The sequence below is a fragment of the Mirounga leonina genome, unplaced genomic scaffold (assembly GCF_011800145.1).
Source record: "Mirounga leonina isolate KUSES-001 unplaced genomic scaffold, KU_Mleo_1.0 Mir_177, whole genome shotgun sequence".
NCBI lineage: Eukaryota > Metazoa > Chordata > Mammalia > Carnivora > Phocidae > Mirounga > Mirounga leonina.
This window is the reverse complement of record NW_023270459.1, coordinates 6116200-6136878: the sequence shown is the minus strand read 5'-3', so window position 1 is coordinate 6136878 and position 20679 is coordinate 6116200. Positions and strand designations below refer to the sequence as shown.

Here is a 20679-nt window from a genome sequence, read left to right as displayed (position 1 = left end):
CCTATTTGCAGATGACCGAGAGGTTACACTATTAAGAGGTTAAGCTGTGGAGAGAACAGCCTGATACTACGGTCCACAGCTGTTAGGTAACTAAGATAATCATAGTAGGTCTCAGGTAAGTAGCATAATCAACTAACAAGACATCCTATTTCTCAAGTCCTTTAGAGGGGATTTTAATGTACAAACTTGTTTACAAACTCTTTGGATTTGTAGATTATGGATCAGGTATCAGTGAGGCAGAGATCTATGCAGGAAACCTTTCTTATGAAGGTTTAGGTCCCTGTGACTCAGAAGAGAGCAACATGGTGGATCTCCTCAACCCAGAGACAGCCTGTGCCAGGCTCTCCTCATTTCCTTATGGTGAGAGCAAAGCTTTCCAAGGCTTCTCATCTCTCTTAGGGTAAAAATCAGAACTCTTCCTGGGCCACAGGCTCTGTTAATTTCACCAGTCTCCACTGGGACATTGCGCCTTGCTACTCTGGCCTTACATTTCTCCCATCATAAAACCTTTAGATAAGACATTTCCTCTGACTGGTACGTGCACTTCATCTGCACTACCTAGGCAAACCCTACTCATCTGTTAGGCCTTCCCTGAACCACAGACCACATCTGGTTCCCTTCTTATAATCTCACAGCATCTTGTACTTCTTTCTTGTCATATTTATGAAAGTGGTAACAGAAAAATTGTGTAATTACTGAACGTCTGTCTCCCTGGCTCTAGGGGCAAGCTTCATGTAGGCAGGGGCTGTGTTTGTCTTGTTCGTTGCTGAATCTCCAGCACTTAGCCCATAGCTTAGCAGGTAGTTAGCACCAAATAAGTATTTGTAAACTAAGTAGAAGAATTACCAGCTGCCAGCTGAAGAGGAAATTTTTAAGTCTCCTTGGCATTGACCAGACCTGCTGAGTGTGGAAGACCTGCCCAGACACAGAGAACGCTAGAGCAGCTTGGCTGAGTGGTCAGCAAGCCAGAGAATAAACGAGCATACCTATAATTTTTTTTTTTTCTATACAACTTTTAAGTGATTGGGAGGGGTTAGGGCAAAATTATGATTTTGTAAGCAATAAAGTACAATCCAGTTTTAACAGTGCTAAAATCTTGATCAGAGAAATTTCAAATCAGAACACTGAAGGCCAAAGTAAAAGAAACACAGTGGTTTTGATGGTATTATGTCTTGCTACCAAGTATGTTTCTATGGTTAACACTGTTCGCTTTTAGTTGCAGCCCTTTTAATTTTATGTTTTATCTTTAGTTTTTGCAAAGGTTTTTTTTTTTATCATCTCTTTGCTGATTCCTCGAAACAATCTTATGCCGAGAACTGGTGCCCTGGCCTGGGCGATGAAGAAATGTTTCCTCTTTCAAAGACTCTTATTTTTTGGACGATAAGAATTGCTAAAGAGGAAGCAATCAAACCTATCGCGCTGGCTCTGTCCTCCACCCAGCGCGCTGCTTCCTGGTTTCAGACGCTTTCAGATCCTCCTGTGAAGTGTCATTGGATACATAAAACTGGACTGCCGTGTGTTTCTTTGAGATCCCATCTCTCAGTCTGTTCACCTGGATGACGCCACACGGGAATCGGTCGCGCAAACCCGATTCGTTTCCCGGTGACAACGAACCACAGTTTGCAGCGTTCACCAATGTGACATCAGTCCTAAACCTACGCTGGGAAAATGTGGCTCTACCACTTTTCCCGCAAGCTGGCAGCTGCCTTCGCGGCCGTGAGGTCCTGCACTTGCCTCCAGGCTCCGCCGGGCGCCCCGCGTCCCGGGAGGCGCGTGTCGTGGGCCGCTCCGCGGGACGGTCCCTGCGGATGCCCCGGGGGCCTCCCGAGGACGCGGCGAAACCCCGACGGACTTCGGCGACTGAAAAAACCACCGCAGGAAGTTGTGCCTCCCAAAGACAGGTGCCGCCTTCGCAAGGCTACAGCTCCCCAACGCCTCCAACTCTCACAGGTCCTTTCTCGCCGCGGGTCTCCCGTAGCCCGGAGCCGCCGCCCCGCGCCAACCGCGGAGGACGCGCGCGGCGCCAAGAGCCTCCGTCCGCTCCCGCCACACCCGCCGAGCCGCCGCGCCGCGCCGCGCCGCGCCTCGGCCAACGCCTCCGCCACGTGCCCGCCTCCCGCAGCCAGGCCGCTCGCGATTGGCTGGCGGCGCCGCCCGTCGCGAGGGGCGGGCGCGCCGCCCGCAGGCCGGCGCTCCTATTGGCCGTGGCGGCGGCGGCGGCGGCGCGCGCGGCCCGGGCGAGGAGGGGAAGCCGGTGGCGGCGGTGGCGGAACGGGCGGAGGCTGCCGGTTTCGTAACCGTCGCTCCTCCTCGCTGACTCGCGGGCTGCGAGGCCTGGGTCCGTCGCGCCGCGCCGCGCGGGGCCGCTCGGAGTGGAGGCCGCCTGGGGGCGGGCGGGCTGGAGGCGCAGGTAAGGAGGCCGCGGGCAGGCGGGCTGAGGGAAGAGGAGGAGGCCGCGGCGGAGCCGGCCGCTCGCCTGGTTGCCGGCCGGGCCCGAGGAGACCCGGCCCGGCCTGAGGCGGCCGGCTGGCCGGGAAGGCCCCGCGCGGCGTCTGATGCAACCTGCCGGCAACACCCGGCGGGGCCGCTGAGCTCATCCCTGGCCGCGGCCCAGCGCTGCGGCGCCACCCGCCGACCCCCGCGCTCCCCCCGGGCGCCCCTCGCCGCCGGCCGGGGACGGGGCGGGGGGCGAGGTGTGCCCCCTCCGGAACCCGGCCTCTGTTGGAGCGACGGGCAGTGGTGACAGGCTAGGCGCGTGTGGGCCCCTGGGGATACAGGGTGTTCCCCAGAAGAGCAGTAGGTGGACCGTCCCTTACTGTCGTGCCGCATCGGATCTTGCCCGCCCCTCCAGGACCGCTCGGTGAGGGGAGGCGAGACTTCGGTTCCGAGGTTAGTAGAGCGCTCAAGTGGGCAGCGAAAGGAGTTGATGCTGAAGTCCGTGACTTTACAGAGCTAATCCCGTGCTTGCTTACGGAGCTGTAATTTGAATATCCTGCACTTGACCGCTGAACGAAGTTAGCTGAACGTGCAGCTACCACAAGTGGAATAGAAAAGAGAAGGGCCAGAAACGGAGCCCTTCGTTAGCCTGTCGCAGCGAACACAGTCAAGAAAAGAGCTGGCAGAGGGGTCTAGATGAAGAGGATGGAGATGCATGTTTGAGGGGGAAGGATCATCTGTTCTCCCACGGGGGCTTGTATGTTTTTATTCGTCAGAAGGTTTGATTGTTGGCCTTGTGTCTGAGGTTCATGTTGTAATCTGGCACCTTAAAACGTGTCCGTTTCAGAAAGGTTTTCAGGTTAGTGGGTTACACAAAAATTGGTAGTTCTCTTTCTGAGCCTACACTCAGCGAATCCTTACGTGAAGAGATTGCCCTTGAATTCAGATAGGATAACGCGACTCCCAAATAAATTTTGGAAAGAAAATACTGTAAGGGCTTGCTTTACTAAGAAATTCTGCATCTTAAAGTCCGTGATACTGAAAAGTTAAAATCTGGTCAGCTATAACCACTTGATCAGTATTGGGGATGAGCTATTCTTAAAGTGGAGTCTCTGTTTCTGGGAAAACTTCCTATAAACAAGGCTAAGTAATTACAGGATGCCAGTGAGCTGAAGAATTTTTTGATTTCTTGATTCCTGCTTCTGGTGGGTGCACTTGGCTGATTCAGTCATTTTTAATACCTGCCTGAAAAACAGGAGGAAACAAAATTTCATTTTTTCAGAATATCTTTTAAGTTCTCCAGGGCATAACATGACTGTCAGCAGTTGTCTGATCTTGGAGAGGTGGTTTCTTCTGTAGGGATTTAAACAGCACATGGTGAGTCCCTGGTAAAGACAAATAGGACCTCATGGGGCTGAATTTGGTCTTATGGTCTAGGATTGCCTCACCTGATCACAGTAATGGTAAATGTGGGTAGCCACGATTCCAGGTATATTGTATATTCTTGGGAGTGAGTGCTTCCACCGGTTCTTGTAGGTACATTGGTCTCCTACCTTTTTGACTTTCCAGCCCCTATCAGCTAAAATTTTTTTTTGAGTATGATTTCCTAATAGAGGTATATTTATAAACAATATGTGTACTGTTTTATTTTTGTATGTTGTAAATCCTACCAAAGGAAAATTAAAATGATGATGTTAAAAAAAGACAAATGAACGTACATTTTCTCCATACTCCAGTGGACCACTCATATACTCCCCAAAGGGATGTACCCTCCTTCATGGGCCCCCGTGTTGGGTCATGAAGCAAGCAGTGGCAACTAAATAGAAATCCTGCTCATCTGGGTATGTATTGACTTTGCTTACCTTGACATCACGTATAGTACAGAGTTGTCAGACCCTGGCAAAACATACCTAAGAACTTGAGGTTATTCATTGGAACACATAACTGGCTAAATAGAAAATAAAGGTTAACTGAGATGAAGCAAAGACCAGACAAGAAATGTTCATTGTATAGACTGGGCACTCGAAGTATCAAATGGAATTGTATTTTTATTTTCCTGTTCGCCTTTAAGAAAGACCAAGAACTTAGGGTTGGAAGACTATAAGATCTTACTAACACTTTTGATTTAATTGTGGTTGTTTTAAGAGATGTTAATGCTAGAGAATATCATTTCTATATAGGACATTTATAAAAATAAATGTTTTCTCTTAGCCTCTGAGCCAGTATTGGACAAATATTTCTCCAGCACCACCACTCCATGGCTAGCCCTGCACTAGATGCTGGGCATATGGATATGAAGACAGAGTCCTGCCTCTAGCTTAGTCTACAGGGAGCCACATTATAGAGCTGGCATTGACAGAGAAACTAGGGGAAAAAATTGGACAGCAACACAAAGAAAAGAGAAAGCGTGACCATTTAGGGGATTGGTAGTGGTTCAGTATTATTGAGGTGTGAAGCATAAGGGAGCAGGGGCTGGACACTAGCGCAGGTTTGAGTGCTCCATGGGTCTGGCGACAGTGGTTGGAGGGTGCACTGCTAAACCAGAGGGGACAAGTGCCCCCCGGGGAGATGGTGTCAGCCTGAGGTAATTCTGTGGTGTTAGGATGGAGAGGGATGGTGGTTGTAAGTTCTTTTGGGAGATGGGTACGTGTACAGATTGGGAGTAATGGAGAAACATCTGTGAATATTTTGGAGTGTAGATGCTCACTGAGGAAATATGAGTTAAGAATTTATTTTTTGGGGGGTGCCTGGGTGGCTCAGTTGGTTAAGCATCTGCCTTCCGCTCAGGTCATGATCCCAGGGTCCTGGGATCAGCCCCGTGTCGGGCTCCATGTTCGGCGGAGAGCCTGCTTCTCCCTCCCTCTCTGCCTGCCACTCTGCCTATCTGTGCTCTCTTTCTGTCAAATAAATAAAATCTTTAAAAAAAAAAAATTTATTTTGGGGAGCATGGGGAGGAATATTTGGTTGTATATAATGTGGAGAAAAAAGTGACAGGAGGATTAGGAGAATTCTTGACAAGTTTACTTTCCCAAATGAAACTTAAGAGAAATTTGTTTTACTCATTCTAACCTTGCTGAGTTTTCAGTGTGTTACTGATTTGAATGAACACTACTTGAATTAAGAAATTTGAATTTTAAAAAAATTTACCCAATCAGACCGTCTTTCTTAAGATCCATTGTTAATCTGCAGCATTGGCTCTTAAACCTCAGTGTCAACAGAATCACTTGGAGGTCCCTCTAAAACAACACTGCTCAGTCCTATTCCCAGAGCTACTGATTCTTATGTCCGGGGTAGCCTGAGAATTTGCATTTCTGACAAGTTCCCAAATGATGCTGCTGCTGGTCCAGGGACCACGCTTTGAGAACTGCTCTTCAGTTTTTCTCCTGCTCCCTGCCTGGATGATTCACATCTAAGGAAACGAGGCACCACCCTGCTTCCTGTGGAATGAACTTTGGAATAGTATTTGTCCACATAGGAGCCAGACTTTCATTTAGGGTTGAATATCCAGATTTGAAATAAACTAATTTTTTTTTCCCATTGTAGGTGCTAAGTGTTTGTGAAAGGAACAAAAGCATAAATGACAGTGGAGACTGTGAAATGTGTAACTTTGGAGGCAGCTATTTTGCTTGTGTAAAAGCACAGTTGATAATCTGGAGTTAACTCTCTTGGACCATTTGGCCCTTTGACCCCCCCCTTTACTTGGTTTACTTTCCTTAATGGATATTTTTTCACTTAAAACTTACTTCCCTGGCTTTGGTTGAGGAACTTAAAAAAAAAAAAAAGAATCATTTTTGAATTATTTTTATTATTTCCAAGTTTCCTTACTTACATTTTTACCAATTTGATAGTTTCTTTGTTTTTCAAGCAATGAGCACATCTTCAAAGTACCCCCTACTCTAGTACCCTACCAAAATGAGTCAGGCTGAGGTAGAAGAGCTCTTCCCCATTCCTATATCTTTGGGTACAAAAATGGGCATGAACATCACTGAATTTGGAGCCTGTATTAAAAGTTTTTAGTGACTTAGGAATAAAAAAGCATAAAGGGGTAGAAAAGAGTTTTTAGTGACTAAAGTTCATGGTGTATTTTCAGAGTCAGAAGGCATCTTACCATTCTATATCCCTCATTTGCAGATGGGGAAATCGAGGCCCAAAGAGGGGAAGGGATAGGTCCAGAGCAAAACTGGGGGAGCCAGAGCCAAGACAAGAATTGACCTGGTTCCTGCTCTGTGCTTTTTGGATCATTTTCTCTTTGAGCTGTCTCTAGAGATTAGCTTTAGAGGTTAAAACCATAATTGGTGTATGAGAAATAAAAAAGTTAAATAAGATGACCGTGATCATGATAGTTGAGACAATCCCAGGAGAAGTGTTAAAGTTTTTAAAAGTCAACTAAAATTCTTATGCTCACTTTACACCAAATAAATAAGCAATAATGTAGGTGGCCACTAACACTATTAGTGGTAAGGTGGCCCAAGTTAATACTGAATTGCCACTGTTTAACTGGAAGAAAAAATAGGCAACATAATAAATTATCCAGGGAGATTGTGTAATGTCCTTTATTGAAGATAGACTCTGTGTAGATATCCATCCATGGTTTGGAAGGAAGCTTTCTCTTTTGCCGTACTTTTGGAGTGAGAACAGATGACCCACTAACTCAGGGCTGCACACATGGCTTTGAAAACAATTGAAAGTAATGAAAATATGGACTTTTTAAAAGGAAAATTTTTTTAAAGCAGACCAATGAACAGTGTTTATACAAGAAACACCTGGCTAATGGTTTGGGTGAAGCTACTGGTGTTTACTGAGTTTTTTCTTAAGAGCTGTGAGGTGTACTCATTTGAGGCATCATAATTCTGGCTCCAGGTTTTATCCTGGATGTAGGTTTAGCAGTTTTGTGAAAAGAGAACAGGATAGTCATAACACTGCTTTCTGAATTTCCAAGAGTGCTATGATTTCTTGGTGGACATGGCTCATTCGCTGAGTCAGTTTGTCTTGAAGTGGCCTCATCATCAGATAGGTATGCTTTTGACACATCTTGAGGCAGCTCAAGTGTGTGACCTAGTGGATTGGTCACTCAACTAGTGACCTAGTTGGATTGATAGTAATCCAAGTATGACTAGTTTCTGAAACTGGCTTCATTTCTACGGGCAGCAGTGCAGGAACACTCAAGAGTTGGCATTCCGTCTGAGCCGCGTCTGCCTTGTCAAGTGGGTGCCGGCGCACTTTCTGTCTAGCCTCAGCCCCATACTTGCTCTTCCTTGGGTGCATCATTAGGGCTTTTGTTTCTTTCCTTGTGGTTTCAGGTTGCCTGGGTTGAGATGTGTTTATAAATTATGTCAAGAAGGAAAAAAACCCCACCGTTAGAAGCAGCATGGTGGGATGGGGCAGCACACTGGAGGTCCCAGAGCTCCTACATCTCTGATCCAAGAAGCTAACTTAGGAAATCTATGTAAACTACTATGTGTGAGGTCATTAAAAACAAAAGAAAAAAAATCTCCCCCCTAAAAAAAAAGTCTTTTCAGAATATTCCATAAAGATGTACTCCGGGAGAAAAGTCAAGTCCTTGGTGACTTAGGTCTCTGCATATTGGTGTAAGGAACATGCAGTGATCCCGACGAGTCGGGGAGATCGGGCACTCTGCCGCAGGATTCTGTTTTGACGTGAGCCAACAATTGAAACTTTGTCCCCCTTGCTTTGCAGGTGTCTCTTCTATCATAATTGAACTCAGGTTTTGCATGTTTCACCCAAACAGCTCAAATTTTTTCTGGCAGATTGCCAAGTGCTATTATTTCCTCTCTGCTACCTAATTAGCGGTATTCTTTTGTTTTTCCTTCCATTTTTGATAACAATCACAGACGGGCAGTACCCTCAGGGATGCAGGTGGGCTGAATTTGGCCTTATGTGCTCCTGTACTAACTTACCTTTCTAAATTAAATGATTTAGACTTCTGAAACATTGGAACAGTTGGCAGTTGCTGTAGACTTTTCTCAGCATAATCAATGAATGTCGGCCTGCTGTTAGATACATGCAAGTTTAATCTCATTTGATCTTGTCATTTCAAACATTTTAATGCAATTTATTTTTTAACTAGGTACATGTGAAGATTTCTTGGCAGCTTAGTGTGGAAACCATTGATCACCTTGCCCTCATTTCTGCCTGTTCTGTGTCAGCAAGAGAGAGTGCCCAAATGAGCAAGATAGCCCAGCAGAACAGTACTCCGGGAATAAGTGTTATTCATACTCAGGCTCATGCCGGCGGCTTACAGCAGGTTCCTCAGCTGGTGCCTGCTGGCCCGGGGGGAGGAGGCAAAGCCGTGCCCCCAAGCAAGCAAAGCAAAAAGAGTTCGCCCATGGATCGCAACAGTGATGAGTATCGTCAGCGCAGAGAGAGGAACAACATGGCTGTGAAAAAGAGCCGGTTGAAAAGCAAGCAGAAAGCACAGGATACACTGCAGAGAGTGAATCAGCTCAAAGAAGAGAATGAACGTTTGGAAGCAAAAATTAAATTGCTGACTAAGGAATTAAGTGTATTGAAAGATTTGTTTCTTGAGCACGCACACAACCTTGCAGATAACGTGCAACCCACTAGCACTGAAAATACAACTTCTGATAATGCAGGACAGTAGACCTCACCCCTTCCAAACTTCACAACTTGTGGCTTGAACGTTAAAGGTGTGACTACCTACATCACTCATATCAATGGCCGAACATTGTCTTGTTCCATTATTCAAAGACCCACTGAAGGTTGTTTTCTAGGATCAGCACTGAAGAGTTGATTAGCTAAAAATGTTAGCCATGTAATTTGAATATCTAGTTTTAAATGATATGGATTTTTTTGTGGGGATAAAACCAATTTTTAAGGTATATGGTAAAAAAAAAAAAAAAAAGCCCTGGACCTTGATATTCTTAATAAATCCTCACTTCCCAAGAAATGCTTCTTTTGTAGGTTGATCAAAGGAATGGGGAACTGGCAGGTCCTGCAGAAGGGTCTTGGTTTTATTGGAGATGATTAATTAGACTAAGAGAAGTTGAATGCCATCTGTGTTAATCTATTTGTGTTTTTTTTCTAAATTATGTATTAAAAATCCTTAGGGCTATAGAAATCAATCACTTTGTAATTTGGAGTGATTTTATGTATAACATAAACCTGTTTTAGCCTAATTAGTACTGTTTTCCCCCAACAAGTATAAGTTTTTGAGTAGCGGTGCCAGGTTAAGTAAATTCCATTACGTTTTAAAGGCAGTATACAGCCAGTGGCTTGAAAATACTAATGATTAGGAGACAAATAGGTTTCTTAAAAATAAAAGTAAAGCATATTAGAATTATGCTTTCGGGATACCTTTGGGTTATTGGATTGGCATTATTTTGTTTTCTAACAACAAAAAACCCCCAGGAGTTTAGAGAAACTTGTATCTGTAAACTACAATTTTTGTTTCTGTAGATGCTGGTCAAGTTAAGTAAATATTTTTTGTTTCTGTAGATGCTGGTCAAGTAAGTAAATATTTTTAAAATACCATTTTGACAGCCAAGTTAGTAGACAAATGCCTTAACAGTTTACTGATTGGGATTTAGGTAACTTCTCCTGTGTCCAAATATCTTCAATGGGGCCATGATTATTAAAGGCAAAAATTTCTTGTGAAGGATCATTTGGCTTTTGATCTTAACCAAGTCATTATTAGAAAAATACGTCATCAACTCTATGCCGTCTCCCAAAATAATAGTCTAAGAAAACTTGAAAGTGTAAGGTTTAACCTTTAATTTATTTCACTTAAATACATCTTTTTATATTGTTTTTGTGACATTTCTTTTTCTAGTTAGTGGGCTCTTCTAGACTTTTGTACCACTGCTTCTGTTTGTTCATTTGTATGCTTTTGTGTCCCATAAATTATTTTAGAAAGAAAATACTGATAAAACTCAGGATATTGACATTTTTGTTGAGACTAAAAAATGGCAGTCGCTAAAGTCGGGGATCGCTAGGGTCTGGTTTATATCAGTGTTTGTGGTTTTGATTGTCCTTGTTGATTTTTTTTTTTAGCACAATCCTAGCTCAGATTTGTTGGTTTTTGTATATTTCTGTGTGTGTGTGTATGTGTGTGTGTGTGTCTAGGCTGGTGACAAGAGACTGAGTCACATCTGATTAAAAAGTTTGTGTTACCAGGTATCTTATTTGAACATGGTCACTTAAGTTTTTGGCCATATTGTTTCTTACTAGGACTTGGAACAGTGTAACCAGGATGTGACTCAAGTTGCACCCTTGGGTTGGTACAAAAGTGTGGTCTGTGCTCTTCTGGGCAGGTGAAAATACCACCGTGACCTGCAACTCAGCAAAGCCATTATTAAGGCCATGAGCCTCTTCCACATGTGACTGGAACCCAGCGTTGTTCCATGAGAGCCACTGTCCCAGGAGGGTTAGCTCCCTGGAGAGCCAGGAGACAGGATCAAGGTTTCTCTTAGGGTCTGACATCGGTTTACTTTGGCTGCAGTATCAGTCTACTTCTAGGTTGATAGATGTTTTGACTGACTAGGAGGTAACCCGCAGAATCCTACTGAATCTTTAATAGCTGATTGATGTTATATAATTAACCTATTTAGAGGTACAGTTAGGTCACTTGAATCGTTAAGCGCCTATAAAGGTGTTACAGACATTGTAATCTCTTGTTTACTAAAAAAAAAAAAGTTTCAGAAATTGATGTCCCTATGGAATTTATGGTTACCATTTATATGAACTGACTTAACTGTCTTGGAGAAGAAGCTTCAGGGAAATCATCAGGGGTGTGCACTCGATAACTTCAAATCCGAACATAAGATTGAAACTTGGAAAAATTGATTCAAGCTTTCCTGTTAACCTATGCAAACCAGAACTTTAGCACAAGCCGTCATGTATGCGTAGAACAAAAATGTTAACCATTGTCTTGACTGTCTTACTGAAGTGTTTGGGAATGAAAGTTTGCAGTTTGATAGATTTATCAGTATCAAATTGAGGGAAACCAAGTATGGGGAATGGGTAAGTTTAGAGCTTTGGGAATTGTTAAGATGACTTTTGTAACTTCTGTTCTGTAGGTTACGTATGCACCGTTAGGGTTTGATCTGCCTTTGCCGGCAGGTCCAGTGGTTTAGGAAGTAGGCTTTAGTGTAAATGTCTAGCTGCATCTGAGTCATCCGAGATGGCTGCTTTGTGGATGGGGTTGGCAGCACGTGGGGAGATCAGAGCAGCTCTTCTACCGTCTGGCCCCTTGCGGTGACTGGAATGTGAGCTCAGATACTTTGGACATTCTTGCTAAGAGGTAGTAAGATAGTAATAAAATATGACCAGATGTTTGAAAGTTAGGTCACAAGTGTGAAATCTGAAATTTACATAAAAAAGTAGTATGTGCACTTTAGTATTTGGTATTAAAAGAAATCAGCCTTTGGTGTTTCTCAGCCCCCATTAGAGGGCTTGAAACATACCTGGACAACCCAGTTAGCACTCAGAGTGCTTTTTGATGCCTTAGAAATAGGAAGCAATTTTTTGTTTGACAAAAGCTAGGGAGGAGAAAGTCCATTCTAATAGCTGTTAGAGCTGCCTCTCAGGAAAAAGTCCTTACCTTGTTCTTTTTGTTCCTGGCTTTCCTCAGTTTGTGAGATTACTCTATTTTTTTAAATATAATTTTATTTCTTTCAATGAATTTGAAATAAAAAACTTTGGAATAATGACTGTATTTCCTTGTGGGTTTCTTTCTGTTCGTATCCCGAGGAAGTAGTCCAGATGTCCAAGAGCTCTGAAGAGCAGGCAGATGGTCGGCCGTCTTCCCTGCTGTCCCAGCCCAGGGCAGGGGTGAAGGTCGCTGAGGGTCGGGGGCGGGAGGTGCTTTTGTCCAAGTCTAGATTTCCCTGAATGGATGGGAACGTGAATGGATTTCCTCTGAATCTAGAGGGCCTCTTCAGTGCTGTTCGTTGTCACGTGGTCTAACCCGGGAATGGGGACCAGGGTGGAGAAGGCAGCGGCGGGCTCGCCTGCTCGGGCACCTCGTGTCTCAGTGTGTGGTTTCCAGTCACACGGTGGTGGTAGAGAGGAGTTCTTGAGGCTTTGAGGCCTCGGGAAGGTCGAAGTAAGGCCTTTCCCCTAGCAGCACAATTTATAGTGTGTACCTCCTCATTGACGTGATGCTGTGGAGTGTCTCTGCAGATGAACGAGGCAATACTGAATCCATGCTGATTTGAGTGTCTCAAGGGAAGATGTCATTTAGAGACTCTTCTGTGATGCATCAGCTTTTTTCATGTGTTGGGACATAGGTTTCTACTTACTGCATCTTAATGACAGTCGTAGTACAGTAATTATTTCTGTGGGTAGTGCATCCTATTTGGTTTTTACAAAGTAGTTGTAATTTGGGAGCCCATAAATAGTTTGTCTTGGGGAATTGTATATAGAGATGATTTGTGAAGGTGCCAGCTTTTTTTTCAATAAAAGCACCTTTGGACCTGCTCTGTCACTGCCTGGGAGCATCTAGAGTCCGTGTGCATTGTACGTGCACTCGAAGGAGATCGCCAAGCCCGAACAGTCTCGTACTGCCACGCGCACTCCTCGCACAACTCTAGGCCTGGAAGCTACGCAGCGGTGCGCACAGGGTCCGGGGTGCAGAACTGGGCTTGGAAGCGAACGGGCCTGTTGTACTTTTCGTGTCGCCCAAATGACTACATCTGGCCCGGGCCTTCCCGCTCCGCCACCTTTCCCTTCTACCCCCTAAATGTGCTTTCCTCCCTCCCTCCCCCGCCGCCCAGAACCATCGTCCTCTCTTGCCCGGACTTGGTCTCCTTGGACCACTGCCTGCTCTCCAGAACCTGCTGTCATTCCCCACTGCACCCAGAGGGAGACCCCGTCTCCTTGTGACGTGGCTCCCCTCATCTGCGGCCTTGCTTTCCCTCCGTCCTCCGTCCCCCGTTACTTGGCTTTGGCTGCAGGGCTTCTCCAGGCTCGTTTTACTCCAGGCCGCCTTTGAACAACAGTTCACGTCTGGGTGCCTCATCTTGTCTCGCTTTTCCCTTTCACTCCTTCCTGTCTCAGCGCCCTGGCTTTCTAGACAAGGTCAGCCGTTCCTTCACGGCACTTTGCGGTGAAGGGATCTGTGCTTGCTTGTTAAAGGCGAGGCCTCTCAGGATCCCCGAGGCTCGGAGAGCAGGGAGGGTGGTTTCCTACTACACCGGCCAGAGTGGCTGCTCAGTTATTTATTGAAGGAATACCCAGACCCTTCCAGGGTTTCAGAAAGGCTTTTTCAGTGCTGTTCTGCTTTCTGGAAGGGTCTCTAAGGAGTTTCTGAAGCTGTATGCCTTTCTGCAGAGGTCTGGAGGCATGAGGAGTTGGGTGCATCCTCTGGACCATGGGGTAGAGGGGGCGCTGCCGGCCACCCGAGCCCCGCACCGCCGGAGGGTGTCCTGACTCCGCCCTGAGGCGAGACCAGTCAGACCTACCCTCCCAGTGCCCCTCTGTGACGAAGAACATGTAGTTAACGGGATTTCCCCTTATTCTTCTGACCTTCTTGCTTGGTAATCACAGAAAATGTACGTGAAACGGGCAGTTTTGGTATGAGGCGTCTGAAGGAAAGGAAGGAGAAAGATGTGACAACAGGCAGCTGTGTTTAACACAAACGAAACTGTCCATTTAGAGCGCTAGCCTCACTGTATCCGGGCTTATCCGGGCGCGGGGGCAGCTGAAACCCCGGATGCCAGAACGGGTCCCCCGCAGGTGCAGCCGGGGCAGAGAAACATTGGTGAATGGAGACTCCTGACACTCAAGTCCATCACTGCCAACCGCTCGAGGTCACAAATAACTTAGGGACTGCCTGAGCACCGGAGCAAACCTGAAAAAATGGGTGTGATCGATCTGAGGAGCAAACCAGGTAAACTGATCTGGAACCGAGGTGGTCTCATTTTAATGTGGTCACTTTGCAAGCACTTTTGTGTTACTGCCGCAGGAAGAAATCGGTTTGGACTCAACGCTTCAGTGACTTCTCAAAATGTCTAGCTTGGGCTACAGAGTTTCCCACCCCATCGTGGTTTCATCTCTGGTGTCCCTTCACCTTGGCCCGGAAAGTCCTGGATGAGAGGGCTGTGGAGACACAGGCCCGGATCGGTTTCTCACCGAGCTCCCCCGCTCCCGGCGGGGGCAGGGCTGCGGGACGGGGGACCTGGGCCAGCAGAGGGGAGGACAGGCATTGCGCATTCGGCGGGGACCAGGCCCAGCTGGCCCCAGAACACTCCCTGCCTGCGTGGAGTTTGGTCCGCGGGTTCACACTTAGGGAAGACAAATGGTCTCAGCAAACGGAAGCCACTAGAAGGCTCACCTCTACCACGGAGCGGCCCTAGGTGGCTGTGTCGCTCAGGCGGATGCCGGCTTTGCTATGAAAAGGGCATCGAGGACAAGGCATCCCTGCCAAGTCTCACGTTTTATAGAACTGTGCCTTAAGTGCTGCATAAAAATTGTTCCCTTCAGAAATCTAGCTTTGAGGCAGTGCCCCGCCCTCGAAAAGGCTTCTTCCTCTAGCGGTTCACCTTTTCATGTGCAAAGGCCCGTGTAGGGTGGCTCCACGCCTGCGCCCCAGCTCCCCGCTCTGCCCCGGCAGCTGCTAGGTCCCTGCGTGCCAGGCTCCGCCGCCGAGCGAGAAAGAACAGAGAGGAAGCTGTGCACAAAGGACCATTTTGGGAAACTTTTTATTGCAAATCCGACTCTGCACATTGATTTTTGAGAGGAAACGCTGGAAATGGATCTTCCCGGAGCAGAAGAATGCAAATGACGAGACATATTTTAGTTGCTATCAAGGAGCAGAATTCTCTTCCATTAGCACTTTAAAAGCCACTGTCATTCAAGCAGAGTAAGAGCAGATTCAGGTGTGATCTTGCAGAAGGTTAAGAAAGAGACCCTCCCCCCCTGCCCCCCGAGGAAACCACAAGCTCAAACATGGACGCAGCCATGGGATTTCTGAGCACGCATCTCTCGCCGCTCGAGGGCCAGGCAGGAGGCTGCGCATCGTGAAGACAGGTGGCCAGGCTGGGTCCCTGGTCCCACTGGGCACTCCCAGCTGGCTCTACTTGGGGCCAGAGAAGGGAGTAAAGGCCTTGTCACTGCCTGCCATGCACGCTTCGATCTCCTCCACCGTGCGGGGCACACAGGTGAGCAGTTCCATGCCACTAGCAGTCACCACGACGTCCTCCTCGATCCGGACCTGCGTCACAATGACAGACACTCATGGGGGTGCCTGGGTGGCTCAGGGGGTGAGCATCCGACTCTTGGGTGTCGGCTCAAGTCATAATCTCACGGGTCCTGGGATTGAGCCCCGTGTCGGGCTCCACGCTCAACAGGGAGTCTGTTGAGATTCTCTCTCCCCCCTGCCCCTCCCCCTACTTGGGCATGTGAGTGTGCACGCGCACACTCGCAAATAAATCTAAAAAAGAAAAACTCGGGGGAAAAAAAAGAAGAATGACAGACACTATTTCTGAGTTGGCCTCACGCACCAGATTAGAGGCTCAGACCAGCCGCTGGGTTGGAGGAGCCCCTTCTAAGGAGCGGTCTGTCTTGCCTGTGATGGAAGGGGCTGGCCTCCAGGCCTCCGTGGGAGGCTGTTGGGACGAAGGCGCCTCCCATGGGGCCATCTGCTCCTGCCACCTGCCCACCCAGTCCTTGCCCCTTGCCCAGTGGACGGGGTCCCAGAGTGGGCAGGGGTTTTGTAGAATCTGTGTCTGTCTTGCTGAGGAGCGAGGCACTGGTCCGTGACAGACCATGAGAAGGCACATGCCGGGTCCTTCTCAAGGGAGGAAGTGAAGACCATCCCCACCCCCACTAGGGCTCCTGTCTCGAGACAAAGGGGTGGCGCGCCGCAGTGTGCGCATGTCGGTGTCCAGGGGGCCGGGATGCGGGGCCTGTGGGCACTCACCCCCCCGAATGCCCGGAAGCGCTGCAGGACCTCGCGGTTGAAGAAGCAGGCACGGGCCGGGTCGGCCAGGGCCTCGTCCAGCAGGTGGTCGATGAAGTAAATGCCCGGCTCCACGGTGAGCACCATGCCCGGCTCCAGGTGCCGCGTGGTGCGCAGGCTCCGCAGGCCGGGCTCATCGATGCGTTCCGCGCCCTGTGAGGAGAGGCAGGGCCCGGAGGACCCCAGCGCTGGCACGGATGGAGGGTTCCCGCCGCGGCGGCAGCCAGATGGCCCCCAAGGCCCACCTGCTGAGCCCTCCCTGCTCTCACTGGAGCTTCGGATGAGACCCTCCACTCTCCGCAGACACCGCCAGACTTGGCCGGTTCCTGCCTCTCCTTAGCCCCCACACTGCCTGCGGGGGCCCTGTGGACACCTATGTGCACGCCGCCGGGGCGAGCTGCCCGAGCCGGCCGCCCTCACCCAGGCCCTGTCCCCGCCAGAGAGGGCGGCAGAAGCCAAACTCCGGAAGCCAAAAAAGCTCTTAAGGCGGCTGCAGGGCTTCCCGCGCTGCGTCGTGTCTTCCAGGCAGCTGGAGTGGGAACCGGCCCCAGAAGCACTGGGCCCCGCTCCCCCAGGCCAGGACCCAGGTTTTCCGCGGGGCCTTCCAGGAGGAGGGACAGGTGCTGTCCCCAGGACAGGCGTGACGCTGCTGTGCACACGCACAAACGCGCACGCGCGTGGAGCCTGGGGGCGTGGCCCCAGAGGAGCACACGTGGGGGGCTGGCCCCCGCCCTCGCAGAGCAGGCGACAGTGGCAGCGTGCTCCCTGCAGAGGCACCCTCTCCCCCGAATGCCCACCTGGCCTGGGCCCCTCGATTCACACGGCATCACCAACACCTGTCTCCCCGGGTCCCCGAGGCCGCCGTCCGGCCCCAGCCCCGGCCCGTGAGCACGGGTGGGCAGCGAGCAGGCTTTCCGGTCGGGTCTGAGCCTGCCCCGCCCCGCTCGCAGCCTGGAAGCCCAGCTGCTGGAGACGGAGCTGTCATTTCGGACTGTTTGGGGGCCAAGAACATCAGACTTCAATTAGTGGTTCATGTAAGGTAACCAGAAACAGGCTGGCTCGGCCTCCAGGGCCGGGCACATCAGGGAAGCCTGTGACGGGGATTCCAGGAGGGTGGGGACAGCAGGGCACGCAGAGAAACTTGTGCACGGCCACCCTGACCTGGCATGAGCCAGGCTGGGGCGGAGGGGAGGAGGGGACCCCCAGGCACCGTGACCCCTGATGGCTCGCGCTTTGGGCACAGATGCCCATCTGGAGAAGCTCCCGACTCTGTGCCACTTTGTGCCCGGAGGGGCTATGCAGGAGGGCCCGGGACGCACCCCCGTGCTCGGATGAGAGGTGCTTGTGGGGCCGGCCAGTGGCCTTCTGCCATCTCAAGTCTGTGCCTGCCCTGGACACGCCCTCCCTGTCCCTCACCTACTTGTTACCCGCTAGGTGCCTGTCCCTTTCCCTCCACTCCAAGGTTGTCAAAGCCGGGGGCCCAGCAGAGGCAGCAAACTGGTACGGTCAGGTCTCCCTGTACCCCCTCAGTCACTGTGGGCCCACGTCGGGCCACTCCATGGGCGCGCCCAGGGGAGGGTGGTCTGCTCAGGCTTGTATAGAGACAAGCCCTCTGGAAAATTTCAGGACCGCCCATCCAATTGTGGGTGAGGGGAGAGCGGGAGGGGGCCCTGCCGTGGCCCCCCGACCTTTATCCCTTCAGAGCATTAGCTCCCAGGAGTCTCCCACCGTGGGCACGGCCCGAGCAGGTCTGGCGAAGCATGGGGGCTGGGCAGTGGAGAGCAGGGCCCCCCCCCCCAAAGGGGAGAGGCCAAGCCCCCCCGCCCCTCCAACCCTGAGACCTTCCGCCAGGGCAGCAGACCTCCACTTTTACTGGGTTCTGAGCAGAGGAGACCCAGATGTGTCTGGAGGCCTGAAATAAAACAAATGACTTTTATAGGAAAAGCCATATTTTTTTCTACAATGTTTATCTGTCAAAAGAATAGACTCTGTGAGCACAAAGGGCTGCTTACTGGAAAAGATAAAACAGTTTGCTGCCAATTTTCTCTGGTGGAAAAAAAGTGCTCTGGCGACTAATGAATAACGAACCTCAGTTAACAATGTCTGGAAGGCCCTGCTCTTGGCTCCCTGTACACAATGTGATGGATAGAAATTAGGAAATTAAAACTGATTTTGTTTCTCCAAATTTAACTGTTTACACTTGAGGGAAAAAAAAAATTGAATAATAATGCTCCTCTTGAGCAATTTTTTCCCCCCAAAAATCATTCTTCGTGCTTTCAAAATACCCTGCAGCCAACAGGCCCAGCCTAGTCTTGGCTAACTGGCTGGTGGGCCCCAGGGCGTGCACCGATTGCATAAGCAGCCCCCTGCACCTTGGGCGCCAGGCCAGGCGGCAGGGCCGGGCTCACCCCCGCCCACCCGGGGCCCGGAAAGGCTGCAGCCACCTGCCGGGCAGGGCCTCCCCAAGGCTGGCTGCAAGCGCCCGCTGGGTGGTCCTTTCAAGAGTCAGTGGGTAGGGAGGGGAGGGAAAGCCTTGTCTGGAAATGCCCACAGAAGCCTCCCTCCCCTGCTAAGGGTGCCCGGAGGGCCTGCAGACGAGGAGGCCACGGGGGTGTGCTGGCCCGGGGGGCTGGGGCTGCTGCTGGGCCTGTGAGGGGCGCTGGGCTCTGCTAGTCCCAGGAAGGACCCGGGTCAGCCGCCTGACGGCAGTGCCTCACCGCCCCGGCTTGCATGAAGCCAGAGGCAGGAGGACACCATGGTGGCGGGGTCAGCCTGGTCACTACGACCCAGCTTTGGGGTTCCCACTGCTCTGTGGGAACTGCGCGCTGACCTACCACCCCGCAGGGCAGGGGCTCCCCCCAGTGCACAGCCCGGGGCCACCAGATGAGGCACACTCTAGGGAGCCCCCCACCCCGCCGGCGCCCACAGCGGCCAGGGGCCAGGAGCAACCGCTGGGTGCAGGGCGAGGAGGAGCAGGGGACCCTGTGGGACCCCATTCCTCCTCCTCTTGCTTGTCCTGCTACAGCCCAGTTGGCTCCCGGAGCCCCGCCCCGGGGGGGGCCACTCACGCGGACGTGTCCACACTGACCTCGGGGTAGCCTCCCACGTCGTGCACATCAATGCCCAGGAAGTGGCCGAGCCCGTGAGGCATGAACACGGCTCCCAGGTGGGCCTGGCCCATGGCGTCAATGCTACCGCTCAGGATGCCAAGGCGGGTCAGCTCCTCCAGGTGGATGCGGTCGGCCAGGCGGTGCATGTCAGGCCACCACACCCCTGCGGCTCCAGAGGAGGCTGCAATGAGCTGTGGGGACTGGCCGTCTGGCCGGGGCTCCCCGAGCCAAGGTTTGGGGGGCCCACGAATCCCCTGCGCGGGCTGAGGCGGGACGGCTGCAAGTGGGTGGCGAGGGGGCCGTGCCGGGCCAGCTGTCCAGGCCAGGCTTTCCCCGCCTAAGTTGGGACCTCGAGACCTCTCCTCTCTCCCGATCGTGCCCTCTGGGGGAGGCTCCTGTGGCCCATGGCCAGGCGCCCAGCCTAGGGCTACTGCGCAGCCCACGCCACATCTGCCCTCGGCCAGAGCAGGCTTCTGGGGCCAGGGGAGCCCGGGAAGACCCCTGAGCATCAGGAGGAGAAAAGCGTCTGTCCCCGGCAGATGGGGGGCGGCCTCAGAGAGCCCCAGACCAATGCTCGGAGCCTCAGGCTGTGGGGTGAGGGCATCCCTGCGCCCCCCGAAGTGGGCCTGAATCACCCTTGGAGCTGCAGAGGGGAGCAAAGGTTTCCAGGGCGAAGGTGCAGCTGGCGCGGCCTCACGGCCCGGCTGGCACGGGTCTGCGGCCCCGCCCGCTCCGAGCAGGGGCGGACCATCTCCACAGCAGCCCAGACATCCAGGCCCCAGACTGCTGCTCGAACTCATCCTTGCCCCATGCTTCTGAGGCAAAGGTCACCGTGGGGAGCACGTCCCCAGGCACCGAGTTTCGGGGTGTGAGCAAGCTCCGGGGCTCTGCCCAGGGCTCTCAGGCAGCCACCCGCAAAGAGCCTCGGCCAGTGCCAGGGCACGCTGGCCCTGCCCACGGGGCTGGAGAGTCCCCACCGTCAGCCTCACTCCACAGCACTGGGCACTCAGCCTAAGCACCAGGCGAGGCTCAAAGCCGGTGGAGCTCCCTGGCCGGCCCTGCCCCACCGGGCTGAGTTTGGGGCAGGCCACATGCTGGCTGCGGCCAGTGCGCCAGGCCGACAGACTGGGGGCACGCACCCCTCTGCCATGCTCCAGCCAGAGAGGGGGCCCGTGCTGGCCCTCGTGGCCCCCT

At 51.1% G+C, this 20679-nt stretch overlaps 2 protein-coding genes across 3 annotated transcripts in view; one reads left to right on the top strand and one right to left on the bottom strand.

Annotated features, from left to right (window-relative positions):
• Positions 1-2242: 2242 nt before the first annotated feature.
• CEBPG (CCAAT enhancer binding protein gamma) lies at positions 2243-11569 on the top strand. 2 transcript variants are annotated; one of them, XM_035023498.1, is made up of 2 exons: positions 2243-2410; positions 8525-11569. In XM_035023498.1, the coding sequence occupies exon 2, from the start codon at positions 8621-8623 to the stop codon at positions 9056-9058; it is 438 nt and encodes a 145-aa protein (XP_034879389.1). In that variant the 5' UTR covers positions 2243-2410; positions 8525-8620; the 3' UTR covers positions 9059-11569. The 2 variants fall into 2 exon arrangements, with proteins under 2 accessions (XP_034879389.1, XP_034879390.1); XM_035023499.1 differs by lacking the exon at positions 2243-2410 and adding an exon at positions 2565-2889.
• A 3528-nt stretch (positions 11570-15097) lies between these two features.
• Positions 15098-20679, bottom strand: part of PEPD (peptidase D) — a 118098-nt gene continuing 112516 nt past the window's right edge. Inside the window, exons 13-15 of the mRNA XM_035023497.1 lie at positions 19464-19648; positions 16337-16528; positions 15098-15628 (exon numbers count right to left, since the gene is read on the bottom strand). Of these exons, the coding sequence (XP_034879388.1) occupies positions 15491-15628; positions 16337-16528; positions 19464-19648 (515 nt within the window). The 3' untranslated portion in view covers positions 15098-15490. The remainder of the gene's footprint in view (positions 15629-16336; positions 16529-19463; positions 19649-20679) is intronic.

Excerpts from the sequence above, each read along its gene's own strand:
- CEBPG (XM_035023498.1), top strand. The coding sequence starts at position 8,621 with ATGAGCAAGATAGCCCAGCAGAACAGTACTCCGGGAATAAGTGTTATT.